Source organism: Thunnus albacares, chromosome 6, assembly GCF_914725855.1.
Source record: "Thunnus albacares chromosome 6, fThuAlb1.1, whole genome shotgun sequence".
Taxonomy (NCBI): domain Eukaryota; kingdom Metazoa; phylum Chordata; class Actinopteri; order Scombriformes; family Scombridae; genus Thunnus; species Thunnus albacares.
The window spans coordinates 18,640,583-18,656,880 of NC_058111.1; the positions used below are offsets into that span (position 1 = coordinate 18,640,583).

Genomic DNA, 16,298 nt, shown 5'->3' on the forward strand with positions numbered 1-16,298 from the left:
TCATTATTCACAGAATTTAACTTCTTCTCTCAGAATATCCATATTAAGGAACTACAGATGTTGTGGCTCTGAGGTTTTTCTCCGGTTCCTCCAGCAGAGGGCCAGCAGCGTTTACAGGCATATCTTAGCATGACGAGCATGCTCTGACCAGCTGTGATGCAGGGAGGAAAGGGGGGAGGATGAAGGGGGCTCATCTTCCTGTGGGCTACATCAGCTGGTGTGGGCGGTGCAGACCCTTGAAGACACATGCAGCTTGCGGATGCTGACCGAAGGATGCGATAGGTCATTTGCACCTCTTGGGGAGCGGTGTCATATTTTATATTTTTAGCAAGAAACGACCCACGGATGCGGTGGTGAGAGAAAAACTGCATGAGAACAACAGGCCTTCTTTGTTTGCAAAAGCTCACTGAATACAAGAGAAAACACAGACAACAACAATCTGTTTATTCCTCCGGAATAATTTGCATGTTTAGCCTTTCAATGTGTTGAGATTTTGCCTGAGGACACTTTGCAAACAGATTCATTCTTGCATCGGGCGTCGCTTGGGATAAAAGACACAAAAGCAGCAGCTGTAAAGGCAGGACTATGCTTAAACATACACGGAGCTGGTCTGGATCTGCTTATGAGTTTTTATGGGATTACTGTCAGTGATGAGATCGAGAGAAAGATGATGCAATTTGGTGAAATCTGTCTCTTTTGATTTACTAAACAGGCCTCGCTTGACGCATCTCTAGGAGTAGTTTACAAGACGGACACACACTTAAAAGGGGTTTGAGGCCTTTGTAAACATCTTAGCATTGAAGGATCCACTGACACTGATAACACTTGTTTGCGCTGGTGGATGCTCTTCTCTCTGACGCTCTTCCTGTGGAGGCTCTTCCGACATTTCTCCATCATGTTCAGCTCAGACAGACTCACGGTGCCAGATTATGTTAGCCGGCTCCAGAGAGGGAAGAGCGGCTCCGCTTCCGACCCGAGAGCGGTCTCTCCGGGGATCAACGCCGACGTCCAGGCGGTTTTGGATACCGCACTCCCCGCCCTCCGCTGCGCCATCAGGAGGCTGAAGACAGGCAAGGAAACCTCTGATTCAGATGAGACCCGCAGAGCCATAGCGGAGATTTTCCAGCTGGTGGAGGAGGCCTGGGTTTTACCCACTGTAGGGCGTCAGGTGGCCGAAGAGATCTGCAACAGGATCCGGCTGGATGGAGGCCTGGAGCTGCTGCTACAGCTCCAGCAGACACCTGCTGTAGAGATCACCTATGAGTCTGCAAAACTGCTGGAGCAGATACTGGTCTCAGAGAACAGGTACAGTATGTACAGGGGTAAACACAACATCAACACTTGTATAATAAGTGCAGCTTGAACAACATAGCAGTCCACATATAAAAAGTAACCCCTTTAAAGCTTTTCATGATCAGTTTTTGTTGTCACGGAAGGGTTCATTTGTCTTAAAATTGTGTTTTGTCTGTACTTAACTGCATTACATTGTAAGGGCTTTCTGGTTTTTGTACAGGGATAGATAAAACAACACACACACACATCCTGCAATATAATGCAATACGATAAATAGTAAGTAGTAATAGTGTTTCTGCTGTATGATTGACCCAGGACAAAATAACCATGATCTAGTTGAATCAACACCTATGACACAGTCATGACAAAAGTTGAACAAGCTTTACAAAGGTTATTGCAAGCAGTGTTCATGTTACATCAATGTAACCCCCTATTTGTTTTTAGGTCTTATTTTCATTATGTATCATTTTTTTCAATTAATCTATTAATTGATGGGTCTATAAAATGTCAAAAAATAGTGAAAAAATGCCAATCAAAGAACATGTTGTTTCTCCAGCAATCAGTCTAAAATAAAAAGATATTCAAAAATCAGCCTCACAATTTAGAAGCTGGAACCAGTAAATTATCCATTTGATAAATGATTATCAGAATATTTGTCAATTAATTCCCTGTTGATTGGTTAATCAATTAATTGACAAATTATTTCAGCACTACAGTAATTGATGTATAACTTTTGTGTCACCAAACACACTGTTTATGCCTTCAATGATGATAATTATGAATTGTGGTCAGTCAAGCTACTGTACCAGATAGTTTGGGTCGAGTTTTGTTCCCATATTGCCAAACTTCTCTTGACAGGGATTATGTAGCACGTCTGGGGTTGGGGGTCGTCCTCAACCTGACCCGACAGCAGGAAGACGCTCAGCTGGCTCGCAGTGTTTCAGGGATCCTGGAGCACATGTTCAAACACACTGAGGAGACATCCGTCCACCTCATTACTAACGGTGCCCTGGACGCCCTCCTCTTCTGGTGTCGGGGCACAGACCCCACTGTGCTGCGCCACTGTGCTGTGGCCCTGGCTAACTGTGCCATGTACGGAGGCCACCGCTGCCAGCGATGGATGATCGAGAAACAGGCAGCTGAATGGCTTTTTCCGCTGGCTTTCTCCAAAGAGGACGAACTCATTCGCTTCCATGCATGCCTGGCTGTGACTGTGTTAGCTACAAACAGAGAGATCGAGAAAGAGGTGGTAAAATCTGGAACCTTGGAGCTGGTGGAGCCGTTCATTGCATCTTTGGACCCAGACGACTTTGCCCGCAGTTTGTTGGACAGTGCAGACTGCATGCAGGGGAAGACGGCATCTGATCTGCAGCATCTCTTGCCTTTGCTGGATGGCACAAGACTGGAGGGGAAATGCATTGCAGCCTTTTACCTTTGTGTTGAGACCAGCATCAAGTCCCGTCAGCGTAACACCAAGGTACAATCACTGTCTACTTCTCATATAACTCAAACCTTTGGGTAACAACTGTGGCTTTATTGTGACTTGAGTTTTAATCTGTCCTCCTTTCAAGATTTTTCAGGAGATTGGAGCAGTGCAGAGCCTAAAAAGAATTGTCATGTACTCCAGTAATGGCACAGCCTGCTCCCTCGCCAAGCGGGCACTGAGAATAATGGGAGAGGAAGTGCCGAGACGCATCCTGTCATGTGTGCCCAACTGGAAAACCTGTGAAGTGCAGACCTGGCTGCAGCAGGTTGGCTTCAGTGCCTATTGTGATCGTTTCCAGGTATGTTAAACAGTTTATGCAGATTTATCGCTGCCTCCTTTCTCTTCTTACTGTCAGGAAATTCATTGGTGTGTCTGACATATTTAACTCTAACTCTAACTCTTATTATACAGGAGCTGCAGGTGGATGGAGACCTCCTGCTGAACATCACAGATGAAGATCTGAAGACTGACCTGGGCATGCATGCTGGTCTCACCCGCAAGAGGCAAGTGGTAAAAACCTTTTCCACACAAGGATCTGTGCAAAAGTAAAACCAGTCTTACAATGACCTTTGTTTTCTTTGATCATCCAGGTTCCTGAGAGACCTACGTGTGTTGAAGACTTACGCTAACTACTCCACATGTGACCCAAACAATATGGCTGACTGGTTAGTCGAGGTGGACCCTCGTTTCCGCCAGTACACCTATGGCCTGGTCCAGTCAGGAGTGGATCGCAACAACGTCCAGCACCTGACCGATCAGCAGCTCGGGCAGGATTGCCTCATAGGCAACGGAGTCCACAGGGCCAAGATCCTGGATGCTAGTCGTAAGCCCCTAAGACCCTGCCACACGGATGCACGGCCTGCAGGGCCGGACGTGTTCATCAGCTACCGTCGGACTACTGGCTCGCAGCTGGCCAGGTCAGAACTCAAGCAGGATTAGTGGGGAAGGTCATTATTATAGCTGAGGTTTTATATATTAAAGTGTAAGATAAAAAACAAGTCTGTAAATTTACTCTGGTCCTGTGTTTTTTTTACATTTTTCATCTGCAATCTCTCCCCCCGCATGAAGTCTTCTGAAGGTGCACCTACAGGTTCGGGGATTCAGTGTCTTCATCGATGTGGAGAAGCTGGAAGCGGGCAAATTCGAGGACAAACTGATTCAGAGCGTCCAGCGGGCACGCAACTTCATCCTGGTCCTGTCTGCGAATGCGCTCGACAAGTGCATGGGTGACACTGCAATGAAGGACTGGGTGCACAAGGTCAGAACTCCATGTTGAAATAGGAGGTTTCATTATATCTTCATTTTTTGTCTTAAACTTTCACTATAATCCTGTATCAAGATGCAGTATTACGCATTTACGCTGATAAAGGAAATTAATACTGACAGTACCAGCTGATTCCTGAAGTGTGCGTACGTTAAGCTTTTAATACTATATATTGATTTGTGATTTGATAGTGATTTGATTTCAAACATTCCAATACCTTGATTCATCCTGATTGATCCTAATTTGTCTGTAAACAGTACACACACCACGTAACCACCACTTACATATTAGCTTCAAAGTATCACTTCCAGATAACTGAATTAAAGCTCGTAAACTCGTATTACTCAGTTAATTAAAATGACAAATTAATTCAACAGGTGTGTGGAGATGTTTTTACTGGCTGGTGGAACAACCTCTCTACACAGTATGATGAATAATGCTGTGACATTTTGTTCTTGAGCTTAAAAGACATTCATTATAGTAAATGCTGTAGCAATATTACAATGCATGGTGTTATGTTGGTCACATGTCTCTATCGGATCACTCTGTTACATAATTTCATGTAATCCTGTCAACTATTAGCTACTTTTAGATGTGCAAAATAAATGTTAATGTCATAATTCCTTGCAACATAACAACATTCCCTATAAGAGCTATTAGTTGACTTTATAGTAAAATAACTAAAACAAGAGATCAGATAACATTCATCATTTGCAGATGTTTCTAGACATCATAGACTCAAACATATTTTGATTTGTCTTGCAGGAGATCGTCACAGCCTTGGCTGGTAAGAAGAACATAGTTCCTGTCACAGATAATTTCACATGGCCCGACCCCATGTCTCTGCCGGAGGACATGAGATCAATTCTCAATTTCAACGGTATCAAGTGAGTCACTGATAAACTCTAAAAGCTCTGTGTGAGAAGCCAGATGTTGTTATAGGTCAACACATCTCTGCGTAACTGGGACAGGACATTTTGGTGCATGTGGTGTACATTTTAATGAGAGCGGAAATCCTTTTCACAACAGTCCCTTACACAGTCCCTTTTCACGCCAACATTCATCTCTTAAAGCCTCATATTTCTCGCATTAATATTTCATGGTTAACTTTTTATTGTTTGTGATAGGTGTTCAGCAAACCTGTAAAATATCCATTAGAGACAACTGTTTTGCTCATAATGCACATCATCAAATGTGTTTTCTTCCCTTGACACAGATGGTCCCATGAATATCAGGAGGCCACGATCGAGAAGATCTTACGCTTTCTGAAAGGAAACCAAGACCTAATCGACGGCCCGGACGGCTCCAAAGGGCAGAAAGTAAATAAACAGACATAAATGGAGTTTGACCTCAGCTGTAATAACTCTCAAACGATGCCAAATTCCACACAGCCTATTGGTGACCTGGCTGGCAGCTTTCCCTGCTCTGCCCAAACGCACGTGAAGCAATTTGATTATGTTTAGATGACATGCTTACAGAAACACCTAATACAGCGCGAACAGTAAGAGAAATTAAAAAAAGGGATTTCAGATTGTATATAAAAACTCCAAGTCTTTAATGTTAGGACCCTCATATGTGTAATCAGGTGCAGTATATGCCTTCTGTTTCTCAGGAAAATAACTGTGATTTATCAGCCATCACTGGCGGCCAGCAAAATCATCAATCGCAATTTCTGAAGCATCCACTAACAACAGCTTTATGCAATTGTCTTTTCATTTATTTTTTTAACTAGTGTGTACACTGTACATTCAAAGGACCAAAGCAGGTCTCTGATCTTAATTACATGTCTGTTTTGTTTTTGTGTAGGTTGAAATAGAAAGGAAACCTTTCCTCACAGATGCATCGAGCTGTTCATGATTTAAGTATCCACAGTGGACATAATCTGAGCTGGAGGCTTATATATTGTACAAGAATTAATGAACTATATAACCCCCAAATACAAGTACAGATTAAGGAAGTGTACAGAGAAATACCTACGTAGTAATTTACTGCTGACTTGAAAACGAGGATGATGGTTTCACAGAATGTCTGGCTGTGGACAGCCGTTACAACATAGTGTAATACATTAAACTACCGTTCAATTTTCTGACTTGTGGTTTTATTCCCCACAGCGCTGGTGAGTAAATATTTGTCTGCTTGGCAATTGAAAATTTATCCTTATTCCCTCAGTGTATTAAATGAAAACAGTCTAGTACAGGCGACAAGAAATCCAGCAATATAATACACTGAGGCTTGTGAAACTACAAGAGGGCCTGTGGCAAATCACCTGTACACATAAACACAACACAGCGGTGCACCTGTGAAAATCTACAGTATAATCCTGCTTTGATGATGCTGATATTTATAAGATTAAACATTTAAGTCTTGCAAATTAACCAAAGCAGTCATCTGGGTGTATAAGTCATATTTTATTATTCAGTACAATTACTGTAGCCTGAAAGACATGTTTTTACGCAGCATTATATTGTATCTATAAAGCACTGGAAGGCTCAAAAACACATTCACAGAAGTTGTCTAATCTTGCCTTAATATTGGTTTCCTATACTGTTCACCTTATGGAAATGAATTCATCAAATGTGCTCCATTTATTAACTGACATTACCTTTTTTTTCTTATAGTAACACAGGATTTCATTTGTTACCATGATGTTTTCTGAAAGTGTGAGACAAACCATATTTGGTCCCTTTTATTTGAAACATATGTTGAACAACAATTTAACAACGAAATCTTTGATGAGAGCTTCATTCACTTGTGTGTGTCCTGTTATCACAACCTATACGAAATGAAATCAAATACAATTTATAAATAATACACAACTAATTATGACAATGCCTTGTGTTGTTAGACAATGCATGTGAAGAATGGCTTTGACCACATGAAGCAACCAAACTGCAGCTCAGTGTTAACAGTAGCTGAGTTAATACTTCACTTAACCTCTAAACTTCCCTTTATGCTTTTTAAAACTGATTTGGCAGCTCTTGTTCCCTCATTGTGCAACTAGGACCTGACCTGCGGGCATGCTGACTCTGGCTTTGTGCTCAGGGACTATCCAGTGTTGTTTGTGGGGAGGGGGAGGCTCTTGAGGGAGTTTGGACTGTCGTATCTGTTTTATGGAAAGGGGAGGGAAGAGGGTCAAGGTGTAACTCAGTAATCCCTTGCTGCTGCTACAGCTTCGCTATCTCTGCTGTGGATTACTGATGGCTGTGTAAGGACACAACTGGCACAGACTGATCTATATTCTTATAACATGATAATATGAACAAATCTTCGGTATTATCTTCACTGTTGGAGGATTTTAGTCCGTTTCCACTGGTCAGCTGGTTTGGGATAACCCTTAACAATGGAAATCCTCCTTTAAAATGTGAAGACAGAAGCAAATACGCAAGGTGGCTACGTCCCCTATTGTTTCAAAACAGCAACTGAAATCATAATCTTTATTTATTCTATGCGCTCTCAATAAATTAAACTAAAAAAATAAGACACAAGTTACGTCTAGGAGTTGCCATAAATCTCAATATAGCAACTGTACAGTTAGTGTTGGCTACAGGTGAGTTCATACACCTGACAGCTCTCATGAGTTTTTTTACTGTCTTCCCTTCATAAGTCAAGTTTAATTAAATAAATTACGTTAGAAGAATTACAAGTAACAAAACCTTTGACCTCACCTTTGTATGTTGACTGAAGATGGAAGAGGTCTGGGAAACTGTAAGTGTGCCAAGCATGTGTCTGTTGTTGACAAATTAATTAGGAATCACACCTGCATCGGGTGATTGAAATGTTGCTATGAATAAATAATCCTCTGAAGTAATATTGCTTAAATGTTGCACCCATGCTTGATATGTTGTTGGACGGCTTAAACAGCGATGAGTTATTAAAGCTGTTGAAAGAAAAAACTAAAAATAGAAATGTGATGTACTTTCTTTGGCACTCATTATGTTGTACTGATGCATCAAATCACAAACCATTATGATGTTGTCTTGTTCATAAGGTTTGACAAAAGCCCTAACCTCCACTATTTGATTATTAAGAGGTTTTTGGCTGGACTCCAGGGGCGAGCCCTATAAACGCAAAAGTCCGTGACTGACTGAGTGATGTCATCAGTCCTCTCGGCCAAGTGTCGCTACTTCCTGTATCCATCATTTCAAATTAAAAGCCCTCTAGCATTTCATGCATGGTCCAGCAACTGACTAGGTTTTGACCTAGTCTTGTTTAGTCATGTCAGTCATTTTCTCTCCCGGTGTCACAAACAGACATTATTGATGTCTCTGTGTCAGAGCTGCTCGCCTCACAGACTGACAACAGGAGGAACCTTAACTCTCTGCCTTCATTCAGGTCAGGAAGCTGTGGAGTCTCTGTGCTCTCTCCTCTGGTCCAAACATTGCAAGGTCCTAAAAAGACATCATGAAAAATTATGAATATTAAACTGTTCATTATAAAAGGTGTGGATATAAATTTTCTGTTTTCATGGGTATTTCATTTAGCACTTGTTGAAAAAAAGTAGAATGAACAAAAACTCACCCAATTATTCCGGCAGGGATGAAGAGGATGATGGCAGCAAAAAGGAAGGGGAAGCCCTTCATAAAGTGCAGTGTGGCTGGGTAAAGGGAGTTGAAGACGCTGCTACCCACCAGGAAACACAAGCTCTCCACACAGGCAACACAGGCAAACAGGGCACCTGGGAGAAAGCCCAAACACACAACTACAATATGTACACAAACCCACAGGACACGAGGTGTCCCTCATGAGATAAAGAACATGTGCTTCAAATGAAACTGCACTGACGCATTATAATACCAATCTAATTATAATTCACAGACTCGTCCAGCCAACACACAGAGACAGCTTTCATCTCCTGATCATTTGGTGCAATTAAATAAAAAACTTTTTCTCAATGAAGACATCATCTTTACATTTTTCTGTGCTAAAAACAAATGTATTAAACGTGTGTTATATATTATTACACGATCAGTGGCTGACCTTGTTCTGACAGGCCCACCAACTTGGACAGCTTTGATCTGAGCACAGGTGTCGCAGCCATGAAGAGGAAACACATACCATAACCTGGTGTTAGACAAACAGACAGTTTGTAAACGGGGCACTCAGAGACACAGTATAATCTTCAGTTTTGTCAACCAACCTGTATGACACCAATTGAAAGTACTCTGAATTATTTTACTTTTTTAATTTTAATCATTCCGTCATAGTAAATGTCACAAAATCTGTCTAATTTAACTAATATTCAGTATTTTTGCAGTAACATCTCTCACATTGCTAAGTTTTAAATCAAGTATTTGTTCTAATTAATGTGCATTAATGTGCAACCAGTTTACAGATTCTTACACAACGTTGCACAGTTAAACTTCTGAGGATAATGTTAATTATTACCTCTGGCTGCAAGCTGAGAAAGCACATTACAAAAGGAGAGAAATTAGTTTTTTTATAACCTGGTACTCAAGGTTGCCAACATACAAAAGGCCTGTTCAGTCTGTGACAGCGTTTGCCTGATATCGTGAGATTATTTTCACATGCAGCCAAAACAAACGCGTGTGTTCTCAAAAGCTTTTGATAGAGTGATGAAAGCATGAATAAAGGAGGATAATTAGAGAGAGAAGGATATTAAATTCCGAAGTAATTACAGTTAATGGATACTTTGTGAACTCCCTTAATTGTGCTTCGATAAAACTGAATTCTGTGCTTGATAGTGCAGTAATCAGACTTTGAAATCATCTCACTTGAGTTATTCTGACTTAAAATTTGTGTAAGAATGTTAGAAAATCTTCTAGACCGACCGAAAACAATAGCCAAAATGATTCCATTAAGACATCTGCATAAGTTGTTTACAAAACTCATCTCAGTCCAGAGCCCCTCACCTGTGAACATGAGCTGAGTGGTGTCAGCTACAGAGAAGACCACCAGCCCAGTGATATTAGAGACCAGACCCACAATAGCCACCCAGGAGTCCTCCAGGCAGCGCTGCATGATCTTCAGCCCCAGCAGACTGCTCAGGTAGGCCAGGTGCTGAGCTGCTGACCCATAGCCAATGAGGGTCGGTCCCCAGCACAGCGGTGAGCTCAGCTCATACAACACGTACAGCTCCCGGCTGCCGGAGTGTACGGTCACCACCAGAAAGAAGCACAGCGTGTAAAGCCACAACTTGCATCGGTGGAATCCTCCACCAGCCTCGTTGGTGCTGCCTCCTGTTGAGAAGAGGTGCCAGATGGCTTTGTAGTGGCGAGTGGTGAGGAGCTTGGTGCTTGGGTCTGGCAGGACAGACTCACTAACAAACAGGTAGGCGTACAGAGCTGAAGCCAGGTTGGTGGCCAGGACCAGCCAGAATGGGTTGATGTACCTAAATGCAGTTATAAATGTAATGATTGTAAAATATTAATGTAAAAGTTTTTGATTTTGAGTTAAGTGCACTAATTGAATGAAATGTGCAACATGAAATATTTCTTACCCTTGTGCCCGACGCCACTGTCCTCCAATGATGCTAGCCAGCATCCCAGAAAGGCCTAAACAAGCCTCCAGGATTGCCACTCTGAAGGTGCGGGACTGCCTGTCACTGGTATCAGCCACGTATGCAAAGCAGCCTGCCAGGATGGCGTTGAAATCACCCGAGAGGCCACTAAGCAGTCTGCCCAACAGGAAGTAGGCCACAGGCAGCTTTAGATACATCACCACTAGATAAACCACCGCCTGCAAGGCCAGGCCTAGGTTGGGGAAGATGAGGACTAGCCTACGACCTGCAAGGTCACTCCATGAGCCCAGGAGAGGAACCACTAACAGGCCTACAGAAAAGCCACCCAAACTGATGTACAGGTTCCAGTGAGCTGTCAACGTTTCCACCTCCTGGGAAAGAAATAATATGTGTAACCTGGTCAACTGCACTTCTGAATGAACAAGGGGGAGAGTTCAGCATCATGCTCAGGGACACTGTGAGTGCATATAATGAAGAGATACAAGTTGTTACTGATCTGTCCCTATATTAATCCCACTAACCTTGCATCCTCTGTTTAAATAAGTCCCTAATTACATATGTAATACAAAGTGTCATGGCTCTGGGTTCTGACAAACAGGGATTAAAACTGCTGGTCTCTTTTATGACTATTAATAATGATTCTAAATTTAAGAAGTATCAGTGCACTTGTACAAATTATGCGTACCCATCATATTCCTGTTCCTTCTGTCAACTATTTTTGTTTCATTTTGTCAATGCTGATCTTGTGTAAAATACTGATGATCTTAAAGTCCGTTCCCTTCATTTCTCAAAAGGAATTGCAGTTCCTCAAATGCTCATTAAATGTCTCATTTTTCACATACAAAAGTGCTGATTGTTAGGCTTCTTTCATGGCTGCCTTATACTTCTAAATCAACCTGCATGCACGTTTCTCCTGTTATAATGACATATGTTGTTTGTTTTTTTTTATGTCTGTGTGGTTCTGTGTTGCATGTTTCATTCAGTACCTAAAACTGTTGTCTTGTTTAGTGACTATTTTTATTAATATTCCCCATTCCGTTACTTTGCATGTTGTGTATTTTGCGTCAGTGTACTTGGATGTAAAAAAATGAATGATAAATAATGTATGACAACTATACTAACAATAATATTGTCTTGTTTACATGCAAAGATTTCAACAACTGCTTTAATTTTAATCATATAACAGTTATTGTTTTTTGGGGTGACTGTGTAACATCTGTCCCTGTTGGAGGTCATCACCTAACAGTTACCTTCTGCAGAGGGTCGGGGAGGACGGAGCTGTTGCTGCACTCAGACCTCTTGGAGCCGTTGTAGCCGAGGTCTTCACTGATGCGGTCCCACAGGTACTGTGTGGACAGAGGTGCCTGTAGGGCAAGAGAAAACATGGACAGGAACAACACCGGCTCCACAGAAAGTGGCAGCGGACATGAAAACGGCGGTCGCAGGGAGCGGGTGGTCCGTACATGGACCTCCTCACTCGGCAACACTTCGTCGTCCGTCGATGCGGCGGCGTTGAGAACATCGCCGGGAAGGATGGCTGCGGTGTCCGGCTCGTCCATGTCGAACTGTAACTGTAAACATGAACTGTGTCGGTACTTACAGAGTATCTGGATATAAACAACAATCACTTCCTTGCTAACGCTACTCTTTTTCTGTGATACCTTAGCTGCGTAGTTAGCTGATAATGCTGACGTTAGTTTATTTTAGCCGTTGGTGTTTCTGTTGGGTTCAGTACAAAAAGCTTGAGGGTAACGTATCCAACAGCTCAGCTAAATAAAGGAAGTGATACTATTTAAGTTTAAAGCAGGATTTCAGCACCTCCAGCTGGACGAAGAGGTGAACTACAGTTAATTTAAATGTATATATTTTTTGCCTTAACAGCTATTACATTAACTGGCCATTTTGACCGTTTAATTTAACTTCCGTTACCATAGATACAGTAACGTTTGTGGAAACCACTAATCGCTACAAGCAGAGCCGCAGCCATTCTTTCATAAATACTCAAAATATTTAACGACACTCCAATATTAAGTCAATATTAATAATTTAGTCTATTCAGTTATTTAGATTTGTATGTATTCAGTTATTGCTGTAAAATTTCTAAATGCTGTTTCGAGGCTTTCTTGTATAAAAGGCTGGTGGGGAAGGGGAGAACAGGGTTGGTAGTCACACTTTTTACTTTCATTTGGATCCCTCAAAAATTGTATCCTTAATACTGTAGATTCCCTTTCAATGTGTAGTGGAAGCCTCAAGTGTCAGGTAGGAATGGAGTGATCTTACTCTTCTTAAGCTTATTCCTGTTCAAAAGATGTGGATTGACAAATAGGTCTTGAGCACTTGTGACAACCATCCCCATCATGAGGTTTGTTGTCACACACTATGGGGTTGGTTATCCTTGTTATTTTAATGGAGAAAAATAAAAAATGGAGGCAATCTTAAAAATGAATTTAAAAAGTTTAATTTCATGCTGAATGTTCATGAATGTGACAACCAACCCTGAAGAGAATGTGACAAGCATGCCCAACTGGGATTTTTTGCTACTGGCAAAACTAACAACCATGTTTTAGTGTAGCTAAGAAGGAAACTCTAAACTATAGCTCTCCTCTCATACTTTTTAATAGCAATAATTATTTTATTATAAACCCATAGTGTAAAAGCCTAGAGGAGAAACACTGAGGAGCTGGATATTTACATTTTGACATGAAAAACACTAAAAGTCCTCTCACCTCAATGTCAAGTGTCTTATTCCCTCAAAAGACCTTGTAGGTGACCTCTGACCCCAATTCTGAAAATTTCAGTAGGAACATTTTTTAACAGTGCCCTCTAGGGAGCAACATCTAATGAATGTGACAACCAACTCATGTTCTCCCCTAATGAATTTGTTACTTATTAATTTAATTGCCTAAAAGTGGTTAAATTAAGTATATAGAGACTTTAAAAAACTGGAATCTGCCCCCAAAACAAACTGTCATTAAAAATTCCACAGCCTAAAATATTATTTTTTTTCTGGTTTTATTTATGAGTTGATTTATGGAGAAAAGGGAGGGTCTTAAGGGAGTTTTAGGCCTTTGGTACACAAGATTTACGAATAAAGGTGAAAAGACCCATATTAAATTCCTGCACTGTCCATTGAATGATTGCTGACTGATTGCCTTTGTTGTGCTCAATTTAATGATATGTTTGTTTTTGTTGGTTTATTTGGTAGTGACAATAAATGAGCCAAAATTAGCCTTTTACACTTGTAGTCTGTGGCCAGATATTTAAAAAGCACCATAAAATAGAATAAGATACCATATTTTATATAATTTAATAAACATGATGTAAGACAGTACAGCAGCATTCACTATAATGCCACAATATAACATGAGGTACTTATCTACGATCAATATGCAAATAGGAACCAAACATGCAAGGACATGAATAACAGGACTGATTTGAAAGCAAAAATGGACCTGTTATAACCCTTAATGTTGTAACGCACACTTAGTATGTCCTCTTTTGGCAACCCTTAACTGGTTTTAATAAGGAGTTGATATAAATTAATTTAAAGAACTTGTCTCTGCTTGTTGGAATCCAGATGACATAACCTTTCACACCCCTACTACTGTTCAGGTTGGTTTGACAGAACTAATTGTGCTGAAAATGAGAGCAGCGTTTGTGATGCTTGGCAGGAGTTTTGTTTTGGATGGAGTTACTCACTGCATGTAGATGGATAATTTTATTTTGGATGTTCTAACCCTCTAAAGTTAGCTGCCTAATTTGTTTTTTATAATCCAGTCGCCTAGTCAGAAAAGCAGTAACATAAAATTCTCTCCTGATCTTTGGCTGTGGGTGAATATCCTTCATTTGCATGGGAGTGCAATTAAATAATTAATATAGCAAACTTCATACAAATGCAAAAAGGTAATATTGATGTCTGATATAAGCCCAAACTGCTAAGACGTCCGTCCAGGTATCTTTGCGACAGAGCAGTGTAATATGAAATTTACCATTTTAAAATAAAAATTAAAAACCCATTCAAATGATTTAGATACATTTTTTTTTTTTAAAGAGAGCATACCACTTTTTTTTTTTTAGTGTGGTAGTTTATTCAAAGTGTCAAGAATATTTACATTTGTGTAGAATATTGGCAGAGTTTCATGCAATTTTGATGGCAATTAAGACTACTTTTAAAGTTTTTTATGCTTGCTCCCTAGGTGAGAGTTAACAGAGTTAACAAGATGAGCGATTGGCTTTCATTCATGAGTGTTGGTGGCTGAGATCTAATGTGACAGCTGATGCAGGGACACTTTCAGGCAGAAGTGGAAAACACAGAGGTACAGTACCTCCCTGGCCTTTGTGGGACACTTTCTCCTTATTTCTATAATTAATGTCTGTCATTTGAGAACTTGTGTGCAATTTTGATGCTGTACATTCAGTAACTTTATGATGTAAACCTTCTTGAGCCATAATTTGATTTCCGAGGTCTCAAATTGACAAAAACAGTTTTGATGGATGCAAATAAAGGTTTATCTGATGAAAAAGAAGATAATTATTTTGAATGACAGGGCAGTAAGTGTGTTACTGTGTATATTCTCATTCACAATTATATTATTATTTATTTTTATTTATATAAAATTCTCTGATCCCCTGAACTATACTCATACTCACTTTGTCCCATCCCTAAGCAGTGTTCACACCGTACCACATCTTTTTTCAGCGCTTACCTGAACAGGGTTTGGTTTTGGTCACATTCATTATTTTTTTAAAAATTCTCATGACATTATCTTTGAACTAATTTTGTAACACTGTTGTGGTAAACCATGTACAGTTTCTTTCTTTTTTTATTGATTTTTTTTTTAACAGGACAACAGAACAGAACACTTGTTATAATATCTCATAACATTCAAAAGACATGTTCACTTCCCCCTCTTTTTAACATAAAAAAAAAAAACTGAAAACACAGAACTAAGTCCACAAACACAGACATTTCTCCCCTTAAATTAACCCAGGCTGCTCATTCGATACATCTTCAACATGACACACAACTGTGGACAACACAAAACAAACACTTCAGTAAAGACAAAAGAAAAAGAAAAGAGTATACCAGTTACATCTGAATCTACCAGTTCAATATACCAGATTCCAGTACAAATTTAGTCAGACATTCCCTCTATTAAGCTACAGTTTCTTTCTAAAATTGAATCTATCTCTTGATTTTTTATGAAGATTAAGTACAAATGTAACATAACTCAAAACTTAAATTCCAAATTTATTGGTATACAATGTGTTTTTCCCCGTGCAGTAAACGTGAGGGACTTTGAGCTTGAGAGTAGTTAAACGCAAACTCAGGGTTGCCTCAAGTGATAAAACACCAATCATCACTCTCATATGTTTTCACCTTTTCACTTCAAACATACGCACACACAGAGACACACACACACACACACACACACAGACACACACATGCCGCACAATCTGGTTTGTCTACATTTCTGTTTCTGTAGAATTTTCTCTGGAATCATAACATTGTTTCTCACAGGTTACACCCACAGGCAGTTATTGATGAGAATTTAACCCTGTTATCTAATGGAACATTGTTTTTTCACAGATCGCCCTCTCCGTCTCTTTCTACAAGACATGTACGACAGCATCTTCACTATGGGGGGTTATGTTTTAGTTGAACATCTTAAGATATCAGTGACATTTGATAAACTAATAACTAAGCCTTGTTCTTCTCTCTACACTGTAGTTGCCCGTACGTGAGAAATGCCGTGACTCTATTATTGTTTTTTCTA

At 40.4% G+C, this 16,298-nt stretch overlaps 2 protein-coding genes across 4 annotated transcripts; one reads left to right on the forward strand and one right to left on the reverse strand.

Annotated features, from left to right (window-relative positions):
* On the forward strand, positions 1-6,129 carry sarm1 (sterile alpha and TIR motif containing 1). Its single transcript, XM_044354088.1, has 10 exons — positions 1-353; positions 713-1,305; positions 2,152-2,770; positions 2,865-3,077; positions 3,191-3,282; positions 3,370-3,696; positions 3,848-4,037; positions 4,809-4,930; positions 5,260-5,362; positions 5,850-6,129. Exons 2-10 carry the CDS (start codon positions 842-844, stop codon positions 5,898-5,900), a joined length of 2,181 nt encoding a protein of 726 aa, XP_044210023.1. The 5' UTR covers positions 1-353; positions 713-841; the 3' UTR covers positions 5,901-6,129.
* Positions 6,130-6,433: 304 nt separating this feature from the next.
* On the reverse strand, positions 6,434-12,357 carry slc46a1 (solute carrier family 46 member 1). 3 transcript variants are annotated; one of them, XM_044354091.1, is made up of 7 exons: positions 12,183-12,357; positions 11,772-12,092; positions 10,501-10,892; positions 9,914-10,392; positions 9,021-9,104; positions 8,562-8,718; positions 6,434-8,431 (listed from the first exon to the last, which is right to left on the reverse strand). In XM_044354091.1, exons 2-7 carry the CDS (start codon positions 12,078-12,080, stop codon positions 8,377-8,379), a joined length of 1,476 nt encoding a protein of 491 aa, XP_044210026.1. In that variant the 5' UTR covers positions 12,081-12,092; positions 12,183-12,357; the 3' UTR covers positions 6,434-8,376. The 3 variants fall into 3 exon arrangements, 2 of the variants coding, with proteins under 2 accessions (XP_044210026.1, XP_044210025.1); XR_006403790.1 differs by having other exon boundaries at positions 9,021-9,058; positions 11,772-12,357; XM_044354090.1 differs by having other exon boundaries at positions 11,772-12,357.
* Positions 12,358-16,298: the final 3,941 nt, after the last annotated feature.